The sequence below is a fragment of the Plodia interpunctella genome, chromosome 29 (assembly GCF_027563975.2).
Source record: "Plodia interpunctella isolate USDA-ARS_2022_Savannah chromosome 29, ilPloInte3.2, whole genome shotgun sequence".
Lineage (NCBI taxonomy): Eukaryota > Metazoa > Arthropoda > Insecta > Lepidoptera > Pyralidae > Plodia > Plodia interpunctella.
Genome location: NC_071322.1, coordinates 2,526,110 through 2,543,788, shown reverse-complemented (window position 1 = coordinate 2,543,788; position 17,679 = coordinate 2,526,110). Strand labels below are relative to the sequence as shown.

At 33.3% G+C, this 17,679-nt stretch overlaps 4 protein-coding genes across 7 annotated transcripts; 2 read left to right on the top strand and 2 right to left on the bottom strand.

Moving 5' to 3' along the window:
• Positions 1–131: 131 nt before the first annotated feature.
• Positions 132–2,165, bottom strand: LOC128682090 (uncharacterized). 2 transcript variants are annotated; one of them, XM_053766586.2, is made up of 2 exons: positions 2,033–2,165; positions 132–1,528 (listed from the first exon to the last, which is right to left on the bottom strand). In XM_053766586.2, exons 1-2 carry the CDS (start codon positions 2,061–2,063, stop codon positions 204–206), a joined length of 1,356 nt encoding a protein of 451 aa, XP_053622561.1. In that variant the 5' UTR covers positions 2,064–2,165; the 3' UTR covers positions 132–203. The 2 variants fall into 2 exon arrangements, with proteins under 2 accessions (XP_053622561.1, XP_053622562.1); XM_053766587.2 differs by having other exon boundaries at positions 132–1,516; positions 2,033–2,162.
• Positions 2,159–12,722, top strand: LOC135310009 (uncharacterized). The gene is made up of 3 exons (XM_064436918.1): positions 2,159–2,220; positions 11,306–11,510; positions 12,173–12,722. Exons 2-3 carry the CDS (start codon positions 11,507–11,509, stop codon positions 12,658–12,660), a joined length of 492 nt encoding a protein of 163 aa, XP_064292988.1. The 5' UTR covers positions 2,159–2,220; positions 11,306–11,506; the 3' UTR covers positions 12,661–12,722.
• On the bottom strand, positions 2,976–8,837 carry LOC128682093 (PBAN-type neuropeptides-like). Of its 2 annotated transcripts, none has more exons than XM_053766590.1 (7): positions 8,705–8,837; positions 8,478–8,572; positions 6,483–6,571; positions 5,120–5,161; positions 4,382–4,511; positions 3,766–3,836; positions 2,976–3,127 (listed from the first exon to the last, which is right to left on the bottom strand). In XM_053766590.1, the coding sequence occupies exons 1-7, from the start codon at positions 8,804–8,806 to the stop codon at positions 3,075–3,077; spliced, it is 582 nt and encodes a 193-aa protein (XP_053622565.1). In that variant the 5' UTR covers positions 8,807–8,837; the 3' UTR covers positions 2,976–3,074. The 2 variants fall into 2 exon arrangements, with proteins under 2 accessions (XP_053622565.1, XP_053622566.1); XM_053766591.1 differs by having other exon boundaries at positions 5,120–5,158.
• Positions 12,723–12,866: 144 nt separating the features above from the next.
• LOC128682092 (uncharacterized) lies at positions 12,867–15,940 on the top strand. 2 transcript variants are annotated; one of them, XM_064436917.1, is made up of 5 exons: positions 12,867–13,236; positions 13,384–13,444; positions 13,531–13,785; positions 14,467–14,506; positions 14,897–15,940. In XM_064436917.1, exons 3-5 carry the CDS (start codon positions 13,747–13,749, stop codon positions 15,619–15,621), a joined length of 804 nt encoding a protein of 267 aa, XP_064292987.1. In that variant the 5' UTR covers positions 12,867–13,236; positions 13,384–13,444; positions 13,531–13,746; the 3' UTR covers positions 15,622–15,940. The 2 variants fall into 2 exon arrangements, with proteins under 2 accessions (XP_064292987.1, XP_053622564.1); XM_053766589.2 differs by having other exon boundaries at positions 12,867–13,444.
• Positions 15,941–17,679: the final 1,739 nt, after the last annotated feature.

The window sequence follows — 17,679 nt, the reverse complement described above, 5'->3', positions numbered from 1 at the left end:
TTTTAAAAATTCTTTTACCATTTTAAAGGTATTCCACATATTCTACATTATGCTATAGGCTATATTATATCTTAAAATTCCAACGGGAGCGAAGCCCCGGGCAACATCAAGTGGTGAATAAAAAGAACGAATAGATTTTTCAGTTGTTTATTTAGCAAATTAAGTACACCTTTATTTCTAAAGATACAAACTATACCTTTGTTTTATATCTCAACCTTTTGATTAATTTTTGCGGGTGGATTTTTGAGGTATCTCATGTCTTCTGGTTCCCTGTCTTTTTCTGGGAGGGGTTCATTGAAGTCATACTTCTCCGCTACAATTGGTATACTGGCATAATAGTTTGGACTACTCATACTAAATCGCTCTCTAGTTGGTATACCTGTTCCTTTAATGTTTCTGCTAACTTCTCTATTTCTATAACCTTTTTGAGGACCACCAGGCGACACTTTCTGAGAATTAGGACCACTGTCTGTTGCTTTATATACATTAGGATTGCCCTGTGATGCTTTGTTAGGATTCGCACCGTCAGCTTCTCTATAAAAATTATTATTACCCGTTTCTTTATAAGAATTAGCAACCTCTGTTGCATCTGGGTAATCATCGTTCAAATTTTCAGTTTGCGCTTTTATTTCGCTGGATTTAAATTTGTCGTATTCATTTTGATCATCTTTTTCTTCATCGTCATACCTTAAATCTTCATAATCATAATTTTTAGGTTTTTTAACCACTTTTATTTTGTAAGGTGATTTGGACGTTGAAATTTTAATGGTTTTGCTTGTAGTCGGATAGATAACCTCTTCATATTTCGGGGGCACCTTATAGTCTTCGTAACTATCTTTCGTATTCGTCAAGTCTTTGGTTTCAAAATCTTTTGGTTCAACGTCTTGTACAACCTCACCTTGTTGTGGTTTTTTTATAAGTGGCTGTATGACTGGACGACGTTCATTTACTACCCCTTTATTAAAATAATCATATTCAGCTTGCTTAGCCTGTGGAACAGGTTTTCTCAATCCATCTTTTTGATTCGGCTCTTCTGTTGCTTGAGCATAACGTACTATTTTACTATATTGGGCTGGAGGCAAATTGCTTGTAGTGCTAACAAGGTAATTCTTATATTTCTCTAGATATTGTTTATCCAATCGTTCTTTTATCTTTTCAACTAATTCGTCTATATCTATTCCAGATAATGGTATCTTCTTCGTCTCGTGATTATTGTTTCCTGTCGGATTTGTCGCATACGTAATATCTTTTTCTTGTACGACGGCACCTTTCTGAAATTGTATTTGTGGTCCAGATCTTCCTATGTTTTTTGGTTTCATCGGCGTGTTGTTCGCACTGAGCGTGTTGTTTTTCGATTTGCTACCATCGTTTTCGTTAAACACAGAGGTGTCGGCGGCTATCTGGACAAGTTTCTCGGCAAAAATATCGGGCATATATTTTTTTGCAATGATTTTAAAGTCATCTATATTTGCAGCGAATAATATGTAGCCGTAACCGTTGAAACTACTGTAAATCACTGAGAAAATATCTGGAAATTAGACATTTTGAAAAAAGATTAAGTAAAAAATAAGTATTTTGCCTTAATAATGACTATAATGGTCCCCATTATAGTCATTATAATTACGAATATAAATGAGTTTATTTCGGCATTTCTTCTCAGCACTGATAGTTTCAAAATGCTATCACCATCATAATTTCAGCCTCTTTCCGCCCACTGCTGAGCGCGCCCCGACCTCCTCTATCCTGTGTCTCTTTTTTCCATATTATTATAGCTAGTTTATAACCTTCAGAGTTATATTTTTTAAAATTTAATGTTATTAATGTCTACTAAGGTTTAATTTTTAAATTAATGCTTAGTCTGTGAATAATTGCTAATGTTTATTATGAATTTACTTTAACTGCAAATCTATAGAGATAATGCGTTCAAAAATATACATTTTATAACCTAATTCTTTGGGAAACTTATTCATTTTAACGCTAAGTATCTAAAGAATAATTTGTTGGAGAAAATATTTAGATTACAAATACTTACATACGTGAAAAAGGTGCAAAAGTAAATTCATTGTAACTTTGAATTAAAATGTTATGTTTTTGTTTTATGAGATCCATCATAAAAATGTTCAATTTCCTCGACATAGGTACTTACCAGGTAAAAGTTAAATATATGTTTATATGTATATGCACTGTATCAGTGCAGTGGTGGTATAAACATTCAGATAGGTTCGTTCATATTTATTATTTTTATGTGTACCAACTTGTGAAATAATATTGTACTAAATTTGAATTAATATTTTTTCAATAATGTATCTGTCTATTATAGATATATTATACTTACCGATATAGTTGCCTGTGTATAAAATAAAATGTATAAACGCATTCACGTAATGAAACACGATATTCAAATGTCACACAATCATTAAACGGTTTTTTAAATTTATTATTTCCATGGAATTAGTAGGTACTCCACGAAGTATTTACTAAATCCATAATTATTTCTCATTAAAACCCTTTTTGATACCAATATTTTGAATATTTTGTGACGTCGCCAAATATTTTGTTTGCCCACTGTCATTTAAGCGCCATATTCTTTTTTTTGACATCTGGAAAAAGTATCTAATTTCACTGGATGGCAACTACACTATTGACCTCGTGTACGGTCAAAATGGATTTTTAAAATGTTTGCGCTCCGTTGTTTCTACTCTCATCGTGTATTTATAATAGGGGCCCGACTCAAGTTCGCTTGGGTAAAACCGTAAAAAAATATGCTATGTCAGTCCTCAAAGTTTCGTCTATTTCTGTGCTAAATTTCATCACAATCGCCCTTGTAGTTTTTGAGTTAATTCATTAAACAGAAATACAAGCCTTTTCTTTTTATAAGTAGATAGTGGTATGGATATGCGTTTCTCTTCCGTGGAAGAAGAATATGGCAATATCTAATTTTCTCTTTCTAATCCGTATATAATAAAACAACTAACAACGTATACAATCTTCAGTTTAATTATTACATATCATAACTTTGTCCAAAACATACAAAATTCAAAATATTACTAATGTTTAGTCGCATATAGTCCTTTTTACGATTTTGTTCGGTTTACACTCCGCGCCACTCGCACTGAATCAGGATAACCTGAAAAATATTAAATGAAAACAATCAAGTTTTTTTTTTTACAAAAATGTCGTTTTTGAAAATAATAATGAGATGGAAAATTTCTGGAATCTAGCGGGTTCAATTCCAGCACGATTCCAGAATTAATGATGTGTGGTATTCTTAAGTTAAGGCTAAACCTCGAAGTGCGGTTACACCTGGGGGTTACACCTAGGTTTAACATTCTATCATACCGGCTAGATCAAGATTTAATATTGGGTTAAGACCAGACGGTCTTAATCCAATAGTTTGTCTGTGATTGATAGGTCCCAGGTTCAAATCCTACTCGTGTCACTTTGTATACCAATCTGACTCATGGGTAGTTTTCATAGACCACCACTTGTTTCCGATGAGGGAAACACCCGAAGAAACCTGCACATGGTATACAGTTTATGTTCACTAGCCTACGCGATTAGCTGCCACTAGACGCGGAAGGTAGTCTTAAAAGTCATGTCAGATGCCTTTAGGCGAATTGTGTAAAATCGATCCGAAGTGAGACGCAGCGAACCAATCACATAGCGCCTTTGTGATGCAACGACAACCATACTGCAATGTTTGTGGTTTGCTGCGCCTCACTTCGAATCGATTCGATGGTTCAAACCCGCACTTATGTTACTCACCAGCGAGCTGACGACCGAGTCTAGGAGTAAAATCAGGATTAATATTAGCTCTTATAGCGTAATATCTTGCACTGTGAAACAATAATTGTAAATTATTTATACTTAGTTGGAATCAATTTTTAAGCATTTTGACCGCCGGCATTACCGTCCTTAAACATAGAGAACCGTTCCAAAATCTTAAAAATGAAATATTGATAAAATTGTACACCCAACACAGATTATTATTCATAAATTATGGTGGCAAAAACTGCAATGGTAGTAGTAAGATGATGAAAAAATAATAAATAAATATATAATTCGTTTATTTGATTTGCCACAGACACCAAAGGAATAACAGACAAGTCTTAACTATAATAAAAAAAACATAAAATTAAACAGATTGCTATGCTGCAGGAAGCAAACCAAACTCTGAGACAATCTGTATCTTAGTACAGAAACAACTCGCACCGAGTTGCAAACACTCGCACCTACAAGTTGTTGCCAACATTGTAGGAGGGATTATCTTAAACTTAACAAGATCTTATTGTGAGTTTGTAAAGTGAAAAGCAAATATGTCTTAGTCCAATCTAATATATAAATAAAATGATGAAACAAAACAAACGGCTGTAGAACTCACAGTTCTTCATTAGTCATGTCTTCATCGAGCCCGCGGCCGAGTCTCGGTGTGAAGTCGACATTATTGTTGTATCTTCTCCTAGGTTCTTGCCTCTCTTTCTGACTCCTACCAGGCCGGGGGGTGAAGAATCCTGTTTAACAGAATATATTGAATGACGGACACTGCATGTGGATATGCTCAGGAGATGATTATCGTGATGAAGTTCCTACACTATAGCTGAACATTTCCCCAAATTGTGGCGGAGTCAGAATACATCGACGGTTTTTCCTTGCGGTAAATAAAAACTCTCATACAAAATACGCAATGGCCATTCCTTCGGGTCGCGTCGTCTGGGTTTAGTGATAGCGTATAGCCGGTATAAGGGATGTTGCTATGAAATTTGGCTTACGTTATATTAGCTGCGGGGCTTCGCTCCCGTGGGAATTTCGGTATAAAATGTATCCTATGTGTTATGCCAAGTTATATTCAACCCGTGTACCAAATTTCATACCAATCGCGTCCAATAAATTTTTTTTTAAAGAGTAACAAACATACATACGAGTACACACATAATCATCACAAACTTTCGCATATTCAGTGGGATGTCAGAAGCCAAACAGCAGAGCTTGCAATGCTGTGTTCCGAACGCACGTGTGACGCCCCTAGTGTTGCAGCGTCCATAGGCTGCGGTAACCACTTACCATGAGGTGCGCCGCATACCTGTTTGCCTACTTAGTAGTATAAAAGAATACAACAAACCTGGTGGTATTTTTCTTAGCCATGTCCGTCGTGCCTCTGCTTCTGCCAGAAAACGAATATATTAACGCACTACACTAATCAACAGATTTTTTTGTCCTGTAAGGTAACCATAGTAAAAAGTATTAAGTTATATACCTACTGGAAAAAAAATACTGGTTAGTTCGGCTACTTACTTACATCTTATGTTTACCTAATATATATCGTATATGTCATAAAATATAGTATTGTTGTAAATATAATTATAACCCATAACACAAGTCTCGAATTTACCTTGGGGCCAAGTCAGTCTGTGCGATTTGTCCATACATATTTATTTACATTTAATAAATTAAAATATTCACACGCGAGTTGTGGCGAGTGTGTCTAATGAAATTTGATACTTATAACAGAACCAAATACAACAGAAATTATGCGACTATATTGAATACTAAAACACCAACTCACAAAAGTACACTTCATTGCCTTCGTACTGACTCGTGCCTTTACATATTTATTTATTTATTTATATTTAATAAATTAAAATATACGTATACAAGCGCTATCATTATATATTTATTAGAGAAATCTAAGAAAAATTTACACAACTAATACAAAAACTTCTACACAACGTAATAATAAAAACTTTATAAGAAAAAATATACAAAACTACAAAAGGCACAATTATGGCTACTTTGGACACAGCGATTTTGGCGGGACGTCATAATTTTTGAATCCTGAATTTACTGACCACAACAAGAGCAGTCTTTTGCACAAAGCGTAAATCTACAAAAAAAGGTATGTATAATATGTACTTAGCTATTGTGTTTTTTATGAAAATATGAAAAATACTATTCTACTTTATTGAGTTTTTTTTCTACCATGTCTCACGTTAGACGAAATAATCTCGCTTTTTTGGGTGGTTCGCAGAGCGTTTCGACCGCTGCGGTCGCGCTATCATTACAATTTTTCAAATTTTAATAAAGACGACAATGAGTTATACTATATGACTTTACTTTAATTACTCTGTACTGTAGTAATGTCAATTTTATGAATGATTGATTTTGGAAATGATTCCTTCCTTAAGAAAATTGACGCAGCTTCATATTACCACTTTGTCAAAAAACAGACAACGTCGCTTAGATACCTATATTTCTTATTAGCTGTTGCCCGCGGCTTCACCCACTTTTACACGGGAACAGTTATTTTTTCTGGATGACAAGTACCCTATGTCCTTGGGGAAGTATATGTAACCTGTACCTATCCATATTATATAATATATCTTTGCAAAATTTCAAGAAGATTGGTTGAGTACCTAGATAGAGCGTGAACAAACAAACATACTTTCGCATTTATAATACCTATTAGTTAGGAATAGAATTATTACCTTTAGAATCTGTTTCCCGCTGTCGTTCATATAGATCACTTTCGTATTTGAGGTTAGAGGCAGCTTCCAACAGCCTTTGCAGGAGGTCTCTGCAATTTGTATCACATAAAAATTCGCCTGTTTCACAACTGGAGCGAGAGTCGGGACTGCTCCCATATAACCTAATGCAATAACATAGATTTATCTTGAGATAACTTGCGTAAAATATCTGTATATTACCGTTCACGTGGGAAATACTCTCTTTTTTGACGACCTCGGGGGCGCAGTGGTTGCCGCTGAACCGAGAGGTCCCGGGTTCGATCCCCGGTCGGGTCATGATGGAAAATTATCTTTCTCTGATTAGCCCGGGTGTTGTCATGTTTATTTATATATGTATTTGTTATAAAATATAGTATCGTTGAGTTAGTATTCCATAACACAAGTCTCGAACTTACTCTGGGGCTAGCTCAATCTGTCATAATATATTTATTTATTTATTTATTTTATTTTAGTTGTAACACAACCTGAAATTAATAAAGTAAGTACTAGCAAACCCGTTCCGCCTTCGCTCGGGTAATAACCCAATAAATTACACACCTAAACCTTCCTCGCAGGAATCAATTATCTATATCTATATACTAAACAACAGGTTTTAAACATGTAAATACCTTTTATTTACGTTTTGTTTACCTGCTGAATACATTTAAATTTATAAATTTAAATTTAAAATTTATAAATTTATATTAAAAAAATGGTAAGCCCTTCTGGCATAATAGACTGTTTGAATGAGTTTCTTTTGGCATTTCTTCTCAGCAGTGGTCGTTCCGAAATGCTAGTAGTTTGTAGCTTTGGTAAACATCATTTAATTTAGAATATGACGTGAAATGTGCCTGTGAAGGCCTAATTTCTAAATAAATGATTTGATTTTTTTTTTGATTTGCTGTTTCGTAAATAATTATGCAACGCGAAACTTTTAAAGTACCTAGTTATTACCTAGTTAGTACCTACAGAGTTTTAAAAATGTAGTGTACTTACGTAGTATGAATTTTATGCCAGCTCAACACTATCGACAAATTTTCGCCGACTTTGACATACATTGCTGGTATTTTTAGCGATAAATAAAGGCTCTCATACAAACAACGCGATGTACGTGCATATGTCCGAGTTCGGCGACAGTGTGTGGAGCTGGCATTAGAATAAAGCTATTACAAAAAGTGCTAACCTCTCATATCTAAGCTGACATAATAATCTGATAGGAATAGAAAATAGAAGGGGAAGAATGATTGGCCACTTGATAGGACACGACGCCTTATTTAAAACTATTTTTGAAGGAAAGGTGAAAGGAAGAAGAGGTCCAGGGAGACCGAGGGAGAGTTACGCGAGCAACTGAAAGAGAAGGGAGGCGTCGTGTCGTATCGAGACCTTAAAAGCAAAGCCGAGGATAGAGAGGCGTTGCGTATACTCCATCGATAAGAGCATAGTTATAAAAAATGGTTGCCTGTAAAGTCGGTTTTACGGGCGAAGATTTTACGTGACAACGTCTTTTTACGCGCGCGGGAGACCGATCATAGTTGAGTGGGAGAGAGACGCAAGGCATTCGGCGGGCCTCTCTCTCGTTCGGTGACTCATCGTAACGTTACCGGGCGTTACACTTTTTCATAAGTGACTCCCAGCCGCAACCTAATTTAAGACGTTGTCACGTCAATATTATAATACAAGAAGGAACAATAATTGACCGAGCAAGCGAAGCGAGCGACGTCTACAAATCGACTTTGGGCAAAAATACGTTTTTTGTATGCATGTTTGTAACGCGATACCTTTCGAACCGTTGGTCCGATTTTGATGAAATTTAAATGGTATGTAGGATCTGTCAATAGAATTTTTAAGTCAGCGGGGCATCAAAATCGGTTGAGTCGTTTTTGAAATATTCACAATATTGTAAAAAATATATATATTACGTTCGCGAGGTCCAAGTTCGCGGCGAACAACAAGTAATATAATAATAAGAAGAAGAACCTCTCATCTTCAGTTGGAGATGATCGTTTCCCAAGTCGGGGACCAAACCAGAGACCACTGCGGTCGCTGTGAGCGCCACGGTCGATGCTCTCATCCTGTAACAATGAGTCAGATTTGGTATACAAACTCGTGTGACACGAGTAGGACTCTAACCTGTGGGACATTTCGATCACAGGCGGAAGGTCTTAACAATTAATTGTATTCCACCGCCGCTATTAAAAGCTCACCTTTAATAACACCTCATCTCCAACCACTAAAAGAATGTACAGAGTAAGCTGGAAAGTGAATGATAATTTATATTTAATAGACAACATATTGCGTACTTTCATTGAGAGTATTTCTGTACACTGACTAAAAGAGGGTGAAACGGGGTTTTTATACTAAACTCAATCGGAATTATATGGTAATGAAGGGGGAGAATGGGCGTGAAGGTTTACCTCTCTCGTCGGAGCGTTCTTGCGTTTTCTTCCTCAACCACAAAGCGTTGTTGGAGTCCAGGGTCCACTTTCCTACTGTTTGTAATAAGTTTTTATTTATTGTTTTTATTAAAACCGTTTTAAATTTATATTTTTTTATTTTACAAAGCAATTAATAAGTAGATATATGAATACTTTTATTAAGTTTATTTTAATTAAATCAAATTAACTAAGACAATCTTTTCATATAATACTAATCTAAATATATATATATACATATATACATATTCTATTTATGTATGCTACTTAGTAAAATTGCTATTTCGGCATAAATTTTGAAATAATTATGAAAAAAGTTTAAATTGACTGACATTAGTAATGCGATGTGAATTATTGTATTTAAATCTAGTTTTTTACGATTGATTTATCCAATAATAATATCTCAAATCACTACCATTCAGCCAAAAACACCGACGAGAAGATAAATAAATAAATACATACAGACGTGGGTGTTAAAAAACTTGACCATTTCACCCCACTCGCCCCTCGCCTTAAAAAGATTTAGAAGCAAATTGATACAAATGTTCACTTCGAATTGTAATAGAGACGGTTCATGTCTAAGATAATGACACTTAATACGAACAAAGTGAAATATTGTAATTAAATTGTTTTCTATAATGTATCATTTGAATTGAAATATATAAATATAAATTACTAGATGTTGCCCTGGGCTTCGCTCCCGTGGGAATTTTGAGATGAAACATACCCTATAACAATCTTGAATAATGTACCTTTCTAATGGTGAAAGAATTTTTGAAATTGGTTCGGTAGTTTCGGAGATTACCCGCCTCAAACATACAAACTCACAAACGCTTACCTCTTTATAATAATAGTATAGATTATGATAGGCCGGCGCTCACTAGCGCCTTCATTACAAATGAATTTAATTTAATTAATGGCGATAATTAAAAAAATATCCACAGAAGATTATGCTACACTAGAAAATTGTTTTTATTAGAAATTATTACTTTTTTTATTGAACACAGTCGTCAAAATATACATACCTACATACCAAATGGCTTTATTGGAAAGCTCTAATACCATCTCAGATAATATTTTACCTATTTAGTTTTATCCGAGCGATGCCGGGACGAGCCGCTAGTATGAAATGAATGAATTAGGTCGATTATTCCCCTAGATGTAGTAATCACAGGATGTATTATATAGAACTTACTAAAGTGGATGTTTCATGCGCGACTGATCATTATTAACTAAGTTTAGTACGTAGAGACTACACGTATTCTTAAAACTTCACTTCACTTGAGTTTGACATATCCTCATTCATTTGGCGGGTCTAAAGCGTTGATTAGACACGCTCGACGCGCCGCGCAACGCCCTGTGAACCTTCCGTGAATCCGAGCGGAGGCCCTTGTGGTAACCTATTCGATTGAACATCACTCTGGACTGACGAAAGCTTACTAATTTTACTTGCTGACTTTGTGTAATTATTAAATACTCATAACACAACACAACGAAGATTCAATCATAGTTTAAAATCAATTTCAAATTACTTTCAATTAAAGTTAAGTTTCCTTAATTGTGATTTAAAAAGTGTGACCAGCGAATTCAGGATTAACCATGGATTAACTTAAATTGCTATCATTTGTATCAATTAAAATAATAATAGGGAACATTCCTACTGTTTTTTATGAGCAATAAAAAGGTTACGAAATAAACCTGCATGCTTTTAAAATGAAGAAGAAATTGATTGTTTTTTTAAAATACATTTTGGCGTCAGACAAAATAATTTACTTCTTCCTTGTAATTCCTTTACTATCCTTTTCTTTACAGATTTTAAATATATTAAAGCTCTTGCTTCTTTCCTTTCTTACCACAATATTTATGTTTAAAACTATTTATTTACCCTTACATTAAGTACATATGATAATATATGTATTTATTGCCCTCATTCTCCAACACCGCCTAAGTCCTATCCTATCGTCCAATAACAATGTAACTCGACACTGGCAAAAATAAGCTCTATTGAAGAAGTTTGATTGCCACAAAGAAGAAGAAAAAAATAATAATTTACTAATTATATATTACTAAGCTAATATTTTATTACTACTAATTCTATAACGCCAACGTTTAGCGAAACAAAATTAAATTTAAAATTAGAACAGACAAATAGCAATGACATTTTTTATTGTCCATTATTCCTTTTTCTTTTTTTCTCTGACCAAAGACCAAAGACCAAAATCCGTAGAGGCCAACGCGCGCTGAATCATAATAATATAGCTTCAGTCTCTCAATAATATCGCTTTCTAAATCTATGAAAGAGACTGAAGCGAAACTATTCATGGAATTAGTAGGTACTGAAGTACTTACTAAATCCATGATATTATTATATAGTTCCAGATTCCAAGAAAGGCTGCTAGCACTGACCTCATAACAAATTCGTAGTCACAAGTGATCATGTAATCAAAAAATACGAAAAATAATATTCTTTTCGTGTTTTCTTGCATAACCCGCTCAATGCATACGAATTGGGTTTTATGTCCTGTTATTGTTTAGTACCTCGCGTCAGCAGCCACATATTGGCGTTCTGGAAAAATGTGTAAGTTTATTTGTTTTGTCCTGTGTCTCATGTGTTTGAGGTTCCTGAAAATTTTTCGGGGGAAAAACATTAAACATACATACTAAAAAAAAAATTGCAGAAAGTATAAAATTTTCTCATGAATTTCGTATTTTCAGGACGATTTTGTCGCATTTATCGCATGAAATTATATCGCGACTGTGTAGAACCTAACCGTTTCTTTATTTATTTAGATATTTACCCCAAAATCATAATTAAAATACTAATAAGTTTTATACAAAAATGACATTTTTGACATAAGCTTTTATAGTTGTCAGAGAGATCATTTTGCATTCAATGCGTGACAAAAAATCATGGCCGAGCAGTAAACCGCTGAGTAGTTCCCACGGTTGGAGCCGTTCCTGGTTACGCACCATCAAGTTATGCTTATCATAATAATACACTGACATCCAAACTAAACGTGTGTACAAAATTCAGGTCAATCGGTTGAAGATATCTGCTACAAAAGTTGAGTTGAAAGATTCCATCCGAGACAGAGACATTTTTATTTACATATCTGTGCATTCGAAACATTGTAAAATGTTAGTTTTATTAGAATTTTTATCTACAAAATTTCTAATGCCTCATCTATAATTACTTTTGTATTTCTTCTAGATAAATATGACAGTTCTTTTTCATTCCAGGGTTACTACTTATTCTTCTGTCAATAAGTCTGTCTGTCAACTGTCACGTGTTACCAGACGAGCCTCTACCAGAGACACACGAGGCTTCAGAGGCCAGTATACTTCAATACGTGAAACATTTCAGACAAATATTATCAGACTATATAACAACACAATACAAAACCAATGCGCAAGATTATGATAAAGTATCTACGATCATTGATGCGTTCTTCAGAAAATTAGCATCAGATCTGTTCGACGTATTGAATAACAACGGCAAAGAATGGGAGCCAAAGACAAATGTAGAAGACGGTTTGCCAGATGAGAAATTTGATGAGGTTAAAAGAAATATACGTCACCAATATTCAGAGATAACTGACAGTTCAGCTAACGAGATTGTCTACAGGTTGAGAGTGAATTTGTACGATACTAAATTGAAATTAGACGATATTATGAAGAAGGATAAAATTGTGGAATCTGAAGAATCTTCCGAGGAATATGATTCTTAAAGATCTATGAATGAATCTTACGTTAAAAATTGCAGTGGAATTAAATGTTACTATTACTCTATTTTGCTTTTCAATATTTATGTTGGTGCCCCGTGCGTTTGTCTACGTCGGTATTTAATTAACGTGAGCGAAGCCGTGGGCAAAATTGATAAATAAAGTCTACAAATTTACGCGACGATCTGACGTACGGTGTATAAAACTATAATAAATATATAATGATTAAGAGATGTAAGATAAATCAACAAACTCACTTCTGCGCGCGAATAATATGGTTAATTAGTATTCTATAAAACTCGATCGACCACTAAAGCGGCATTCTTTCTCTATGCATAATTTGAACTTTTATTTTTTGTTTGAAAATAGGTACCTACACGCTCCCAGTCAGTGATAAATAATAATAGTGACATCTCAAGTGTAATTAAAAACAATACTTGTGTGAACAAATGTACCTGTATTTAATTCATATGATAACATTTATCAGAAAAATACTTTCCTGCATATTGATCTATAAGCACTATTATTATAAAGAGGTAAGTGTTTGTGAGAACAACCTCACAAACACTTACCTCAATTTGGGTAATGCACCTTTCTAATAGTCAAAGAATCGTTGGAAATCAGTTCGGTAGTTTCGGAGATTACCCGCCTCAAACATAAACATTTGTATGTGAGGCGGGTAACGATTATTTCACTATTAGAAAGGTGCATTACCCGAGATTGCCATAGGCTACGTTTTATCTCAAAATTCCCACGGGAGCGAAGACCCGGGCAACATATAGTATTTGATGTACTTCTTTTTTGTAAAATATTTTGATTACTTAGTTAATGTACATCAAATCAAAAAATTGCAAAAAAGTATCTTTTTTTTTTCAGGCCAAATCTTTTATTTTTCTAATCCAAATAATGTTTGCCGTAATAGTCGTCGCTAGTGTTAGGGTGTGCAAACAAAATTAGATGAATAAAACAATAGAACGAAATACTTTACACATAATTTAGGAAATAATTTGTTCTATTTGTACAAATGGCTATTGAATCTAGAAAATTTTATCGATTGTGGTATCACATTCAGTCGTAAAGCCTTCTTAGGCGATGATGGAGCCTCTTATATTTATATTCTGTGCTTTTGCCGTAAGTAATAATTTACCTAACCCTTAATTAGGTTACCTATGTATGCTTGTGTTGTGTGTGTACGATGCGTGTGAAACGGAGAAGTTAAAAAGTAGGAAAGCGGTGACAATTCTTCCTTTAGTTTGATTATATTTATTTGGAATTTTAAATCGAGGCATTTAAAAACTTTTTCGTAATTTACAAATTAATTTGGATCTGTTATAAACTATGTTAAGAATGTCTTCAACATCTCCAAAATTAAAATGATTTTGGAAGAGGCGTCTTATTTTTTTTTTTAGATCATTTTTTTTACCTTTCTAAGTGGTATGTTATTTAGTAATAAGTAACTAATTTTAACAACACAACAAAAATTTAAATTTATTTAGAATCTCAGATCCTTTATTTAGATTTATTTAGAATCCCAGATACTGATTGATAAATGTTATTATAATTTGAATGACTTTTTAAATGATAAACTCAGATAAAAATTAGTTACTTTTATTCATTCGATTTTGTTTTGTGGGATGATAGCATGCTCTCTATTTATATTTGCATGGACGGTTCCGTGGACGGTGAAACATGTAGGATTAAACTTTTCTTTTAACACCGCATTGTACATACATTTAAACTTATGTTTTTACAAATAAATAATCTTTGTCTTTGTTTAGAATAACTTGTGTAATTTACAATTTTCTGTTTCAGTGCCAAGTAATGCAGGTCGTTTCGGCCTATCCATCTAAAGGTGTCTCTATCTTAATATATAATATAGTACAATTTTTACTTGTATAAATACTTACAAACGTTCATACTATTTTCACTTGGGATGATATATTGGTTCTATACAGTATTATGATTTTAACTGAAGTAAACTTATTATTTTATTAAATTTAGCTTACCGTTGAAATTAAATTAAATTAAACATGGAATTAAATTAATTGTCCAATACTCATGTTAATTAATCGAGTCTTAGACACATACTAAAGGCGAGTTGCACCAGTTAATTTTGACCTGCGCGCGCCGACCTTTAGACAAAATGCAAACAAGAAAATTTAGCATTTTTCTGTGCAGGTTAAAGTTAACGGCAATGTTGACTAGTGCAATCTACTTACCCTGAATCTTATCTCCTTTACAGGACATCCATACAAGTCGGAACACTGTATAAAAATGACTCCAGCAAAAGAACAAGAAATAAATGTTATAGTAACAAGACTAACAGACTTTCTCAACAATATTACATCAGAATTTGAAGATTACGACATTAGACTTATAAAACTTGACATCGAAAGTCATTCAGAAGACGAAGTAGAGGAAAAGAATGTTGAATTACAATTGACTGTAAACGATTGTGCCGAAGAAGAGGAATGGAATGGTGCAGAAACACATTACGAATCTAAAGAAATAGATGTTACTGCAGAAATTCCTGTCGTAAGAGAAGTAACAACAGAAAGACATGAAAATGTTCATAATGCCGATGTTACAGAAAAGTGTTGTTGCGCGTGCAAAAATTCAAAAGACAATATTGCCGGAAAAGAAATTAATGTAAATGCAGACAATGTTGATGGCAATAACTTCGCTCCATTAGAAATATTATGGTTTTTCGATGTAAGCGAGGATCGAAATGATGATACGTTCAACAAAATTCAATTATTTGATGGTAATAAATTTACAGATTCTAAAAATCAAATAGAATATAGTAAAAATGATGTAATATATCAGAGAAACGATGTATTAGACCAGAAGAATTATGCAATAGATCAGAAAAATGATGGAACAATCCAGAAAATTGAAGTTATAACAGCAGATAATTCTAATAACGAAATACAAAGTAAAAAGCCGGAATTAATTAGATTTAACTGATATGGTTGAAGGTGTGTGGGATATTTTGGAAAAACGTAACAATAAACCGCTACTCGTATACGTACAAAGTAAATCTAACCAAGACCAATATATATTTTTATGACATGTTTGTATAAGTTTTTAGTTTAAATAGTATCAAAAATACTAATACTAAGACTAGTTATTAAAATGTATTGGCCGCAAATAAAAAAAAAATATAAATGTCATGTAAGAAAAAAAAAGTATAATCTCCCGCCAATTTGGTTTTTTGTGATCAATTGTTTTGTTACAATTTTTCTCTGATTTTTGGAAATATATCGTAGTTCTGTTAACCTTCGCACTTTTCGAGTTTTATTTAATATTAAAAGTTCAGTTCACTGGAAAAAATACCAGAGCGAATAACATCGCAAGTTATTCTATTATCCATGTTAATATATTTCTATATATAAACATGGAACCTATACACATAGAACCTGAGGTACTATCATGAAACATAGCACGTCTTTGCGTCCACACGTTCTCTCTTTGTTTTACACGATGCTTACACGATATGGGAAAAAGAGACAGCATGTGGACGTTAGTAACGTGCTACGTGTTTATATATTTCTTTATAGGACTTCCGTAAATGTTATATATGTATGTATTTTTTATTTTTTTTTATGTGTATGCAAAAGTTTGTTAATTTATTTATATATATGTAAAATTTATTAAACAAAATATAATTGTAAAGTACAAGAGGTGGACTTAATGCTATGTATTTACATTGTTAAAGAATTTAAACATTATTTAAGGAATTATAATATCATTTAAGAGTCTCATCTTTATGTCCTATAAGGAAAGTCATGAGCTGTTGGTACGGCTACCTGTTCTTTTGATATCCGCTATATAGATGACAATATTTTTCTTGTCTAGTCGAAATGGCTATTAATAGAATTTTACACCAATATATGGATATGTAATTATCATCAGAAGCCATTAAAACCTTCATAAAACTGCGGAGGCACATAGCTTCTTCATGGATGGATAAAATATTATCCATAACCCATCACGCGGGCCAAATACGGATTGACGGATTTTAACGACTGCATATACAAAAATACTTAAACTTATTAAACAGTCATTAAAGTTTTCACTTTCATATAAGTTGTTTTATTTTTTATTATATCGTTCTTGCATACAGTTTACCCCTTTTACGTTAGCAGTATCAGAGCTGTTAGTTATACCAGAGTTAGGTTAACCATATCAGAGTTATGATATCAAACTTATGTTAGCCATATCAGAGTTATGTTAGCAATACCAGAGTTATGTTAGCTGTACCACAATATTGTTGCTATACCAGAGTTGTATGTAGTTATTACCTAACATAACTTTGATATGGTTAACATAACTCTGGTATTCCTAAGATATCTCTGGTGTAGCTATCATAACTCTGGTATAGCTAACATAACTCTGACAGTTTCATCAAACTTAATACGAGGTTTCAAATATACGACGAAACGTTTCGAGAAAAGTTAAGACTTGTCTTGTGTTAGGTTAGGTAAAGTCTTGCAAACAAACATTACAAACAGTTACTCCGGTTACAAAATTTCAGATCTTGGTTCGATTCCTGGAATAATAAGTATTAAAAAAACTGGATATTAGCGCTACGCCCATAACGCATTGTTCTAAGTCGTACTCCATCCAGTTTAACGCAGAAAAAAAAATAGGTATTGCCTATTATTTTCTCTCTATTATTTGTCAGTAGTCATTGGTATCTACTTAAGGTAATAAATAATTTTCATGCATCTTTATTCAGCTGTTACAAAATACCGTATAAGTTTTTACAATGGACTTGTTGACTTAAGTTTTACGCATTACATTATTTACATATGAAATTTATGGTTTTATTTACATAGAAATCAAATATTCTACTGCTTCTTTGAAGACATTTGAAACGCAAGACTTTGAAGAAAAAGTAATTGTAATTTAATTTGAATTGGAAAGATTTATTCAAATTAAATTGTTACCTAATTTTCTTTTTAAAATCTTTTTCAAGAGTTCACTTAAAAATGAAATATTACTATTCAGAACATTATGCTG

Bases quoted from the DNA above. Each gene is read 5' to 3' on its own strand.
- LOC128682093 (XM_053766590.1), bottom strand. From the start codon at position 8,806: ATGAAAGTACGCAATATGTTGTCTATTAAATATAAATTATCATTCACT. The intron at 8,573-8,704 runs GTGAGCTTTTAA...TCATTGTTACAG, and splicing joins GAGATGAGGTGTTATTAAAG to GATGAGAGCATCGACCGTGG. The intron at 4,512-5,119 runs GTTTGTTGTATT...TCTGTTAAACAG, and splicing joins GCTAAGAAAAATACCACCAG to GATTCTTCACCCCCCGGCCT.
- LOC128682092 (XM_064436917.1), top strand. From the start codon at position 13,747: ATGATGGAGCCTCTTATATTTATATTCTGTGCTTTTGCC. The intron at 13,786-14,466 runs GTAAGTAATAAT...TTTCTGTTTCAG, and splicing joins TTATATTCTGTGCTTTTGCC to TGCCAAGTAATGCAGGTCGT. The intron at 14,507-14,896 runs GTGTCTCTATCT...TCTCCTTTACAG, and splicing joins TTCGGCCTATCCATCTAAAG to GACATCCATACAAGTCGGAA.
- LOC128682090 (XM_053766586.2), bottom strand. From the start codon at position 2,063: ATGAATTTACTTTTGCACCTTTTTCACGTAT. The intron at 1,529-2,032 runs GTAAGTATTTGT...TCTAATTTCCAG, and splicing joins TTTGCACCTTTTTCACGTAT to ATATTTTCTCAGTGATTTAC.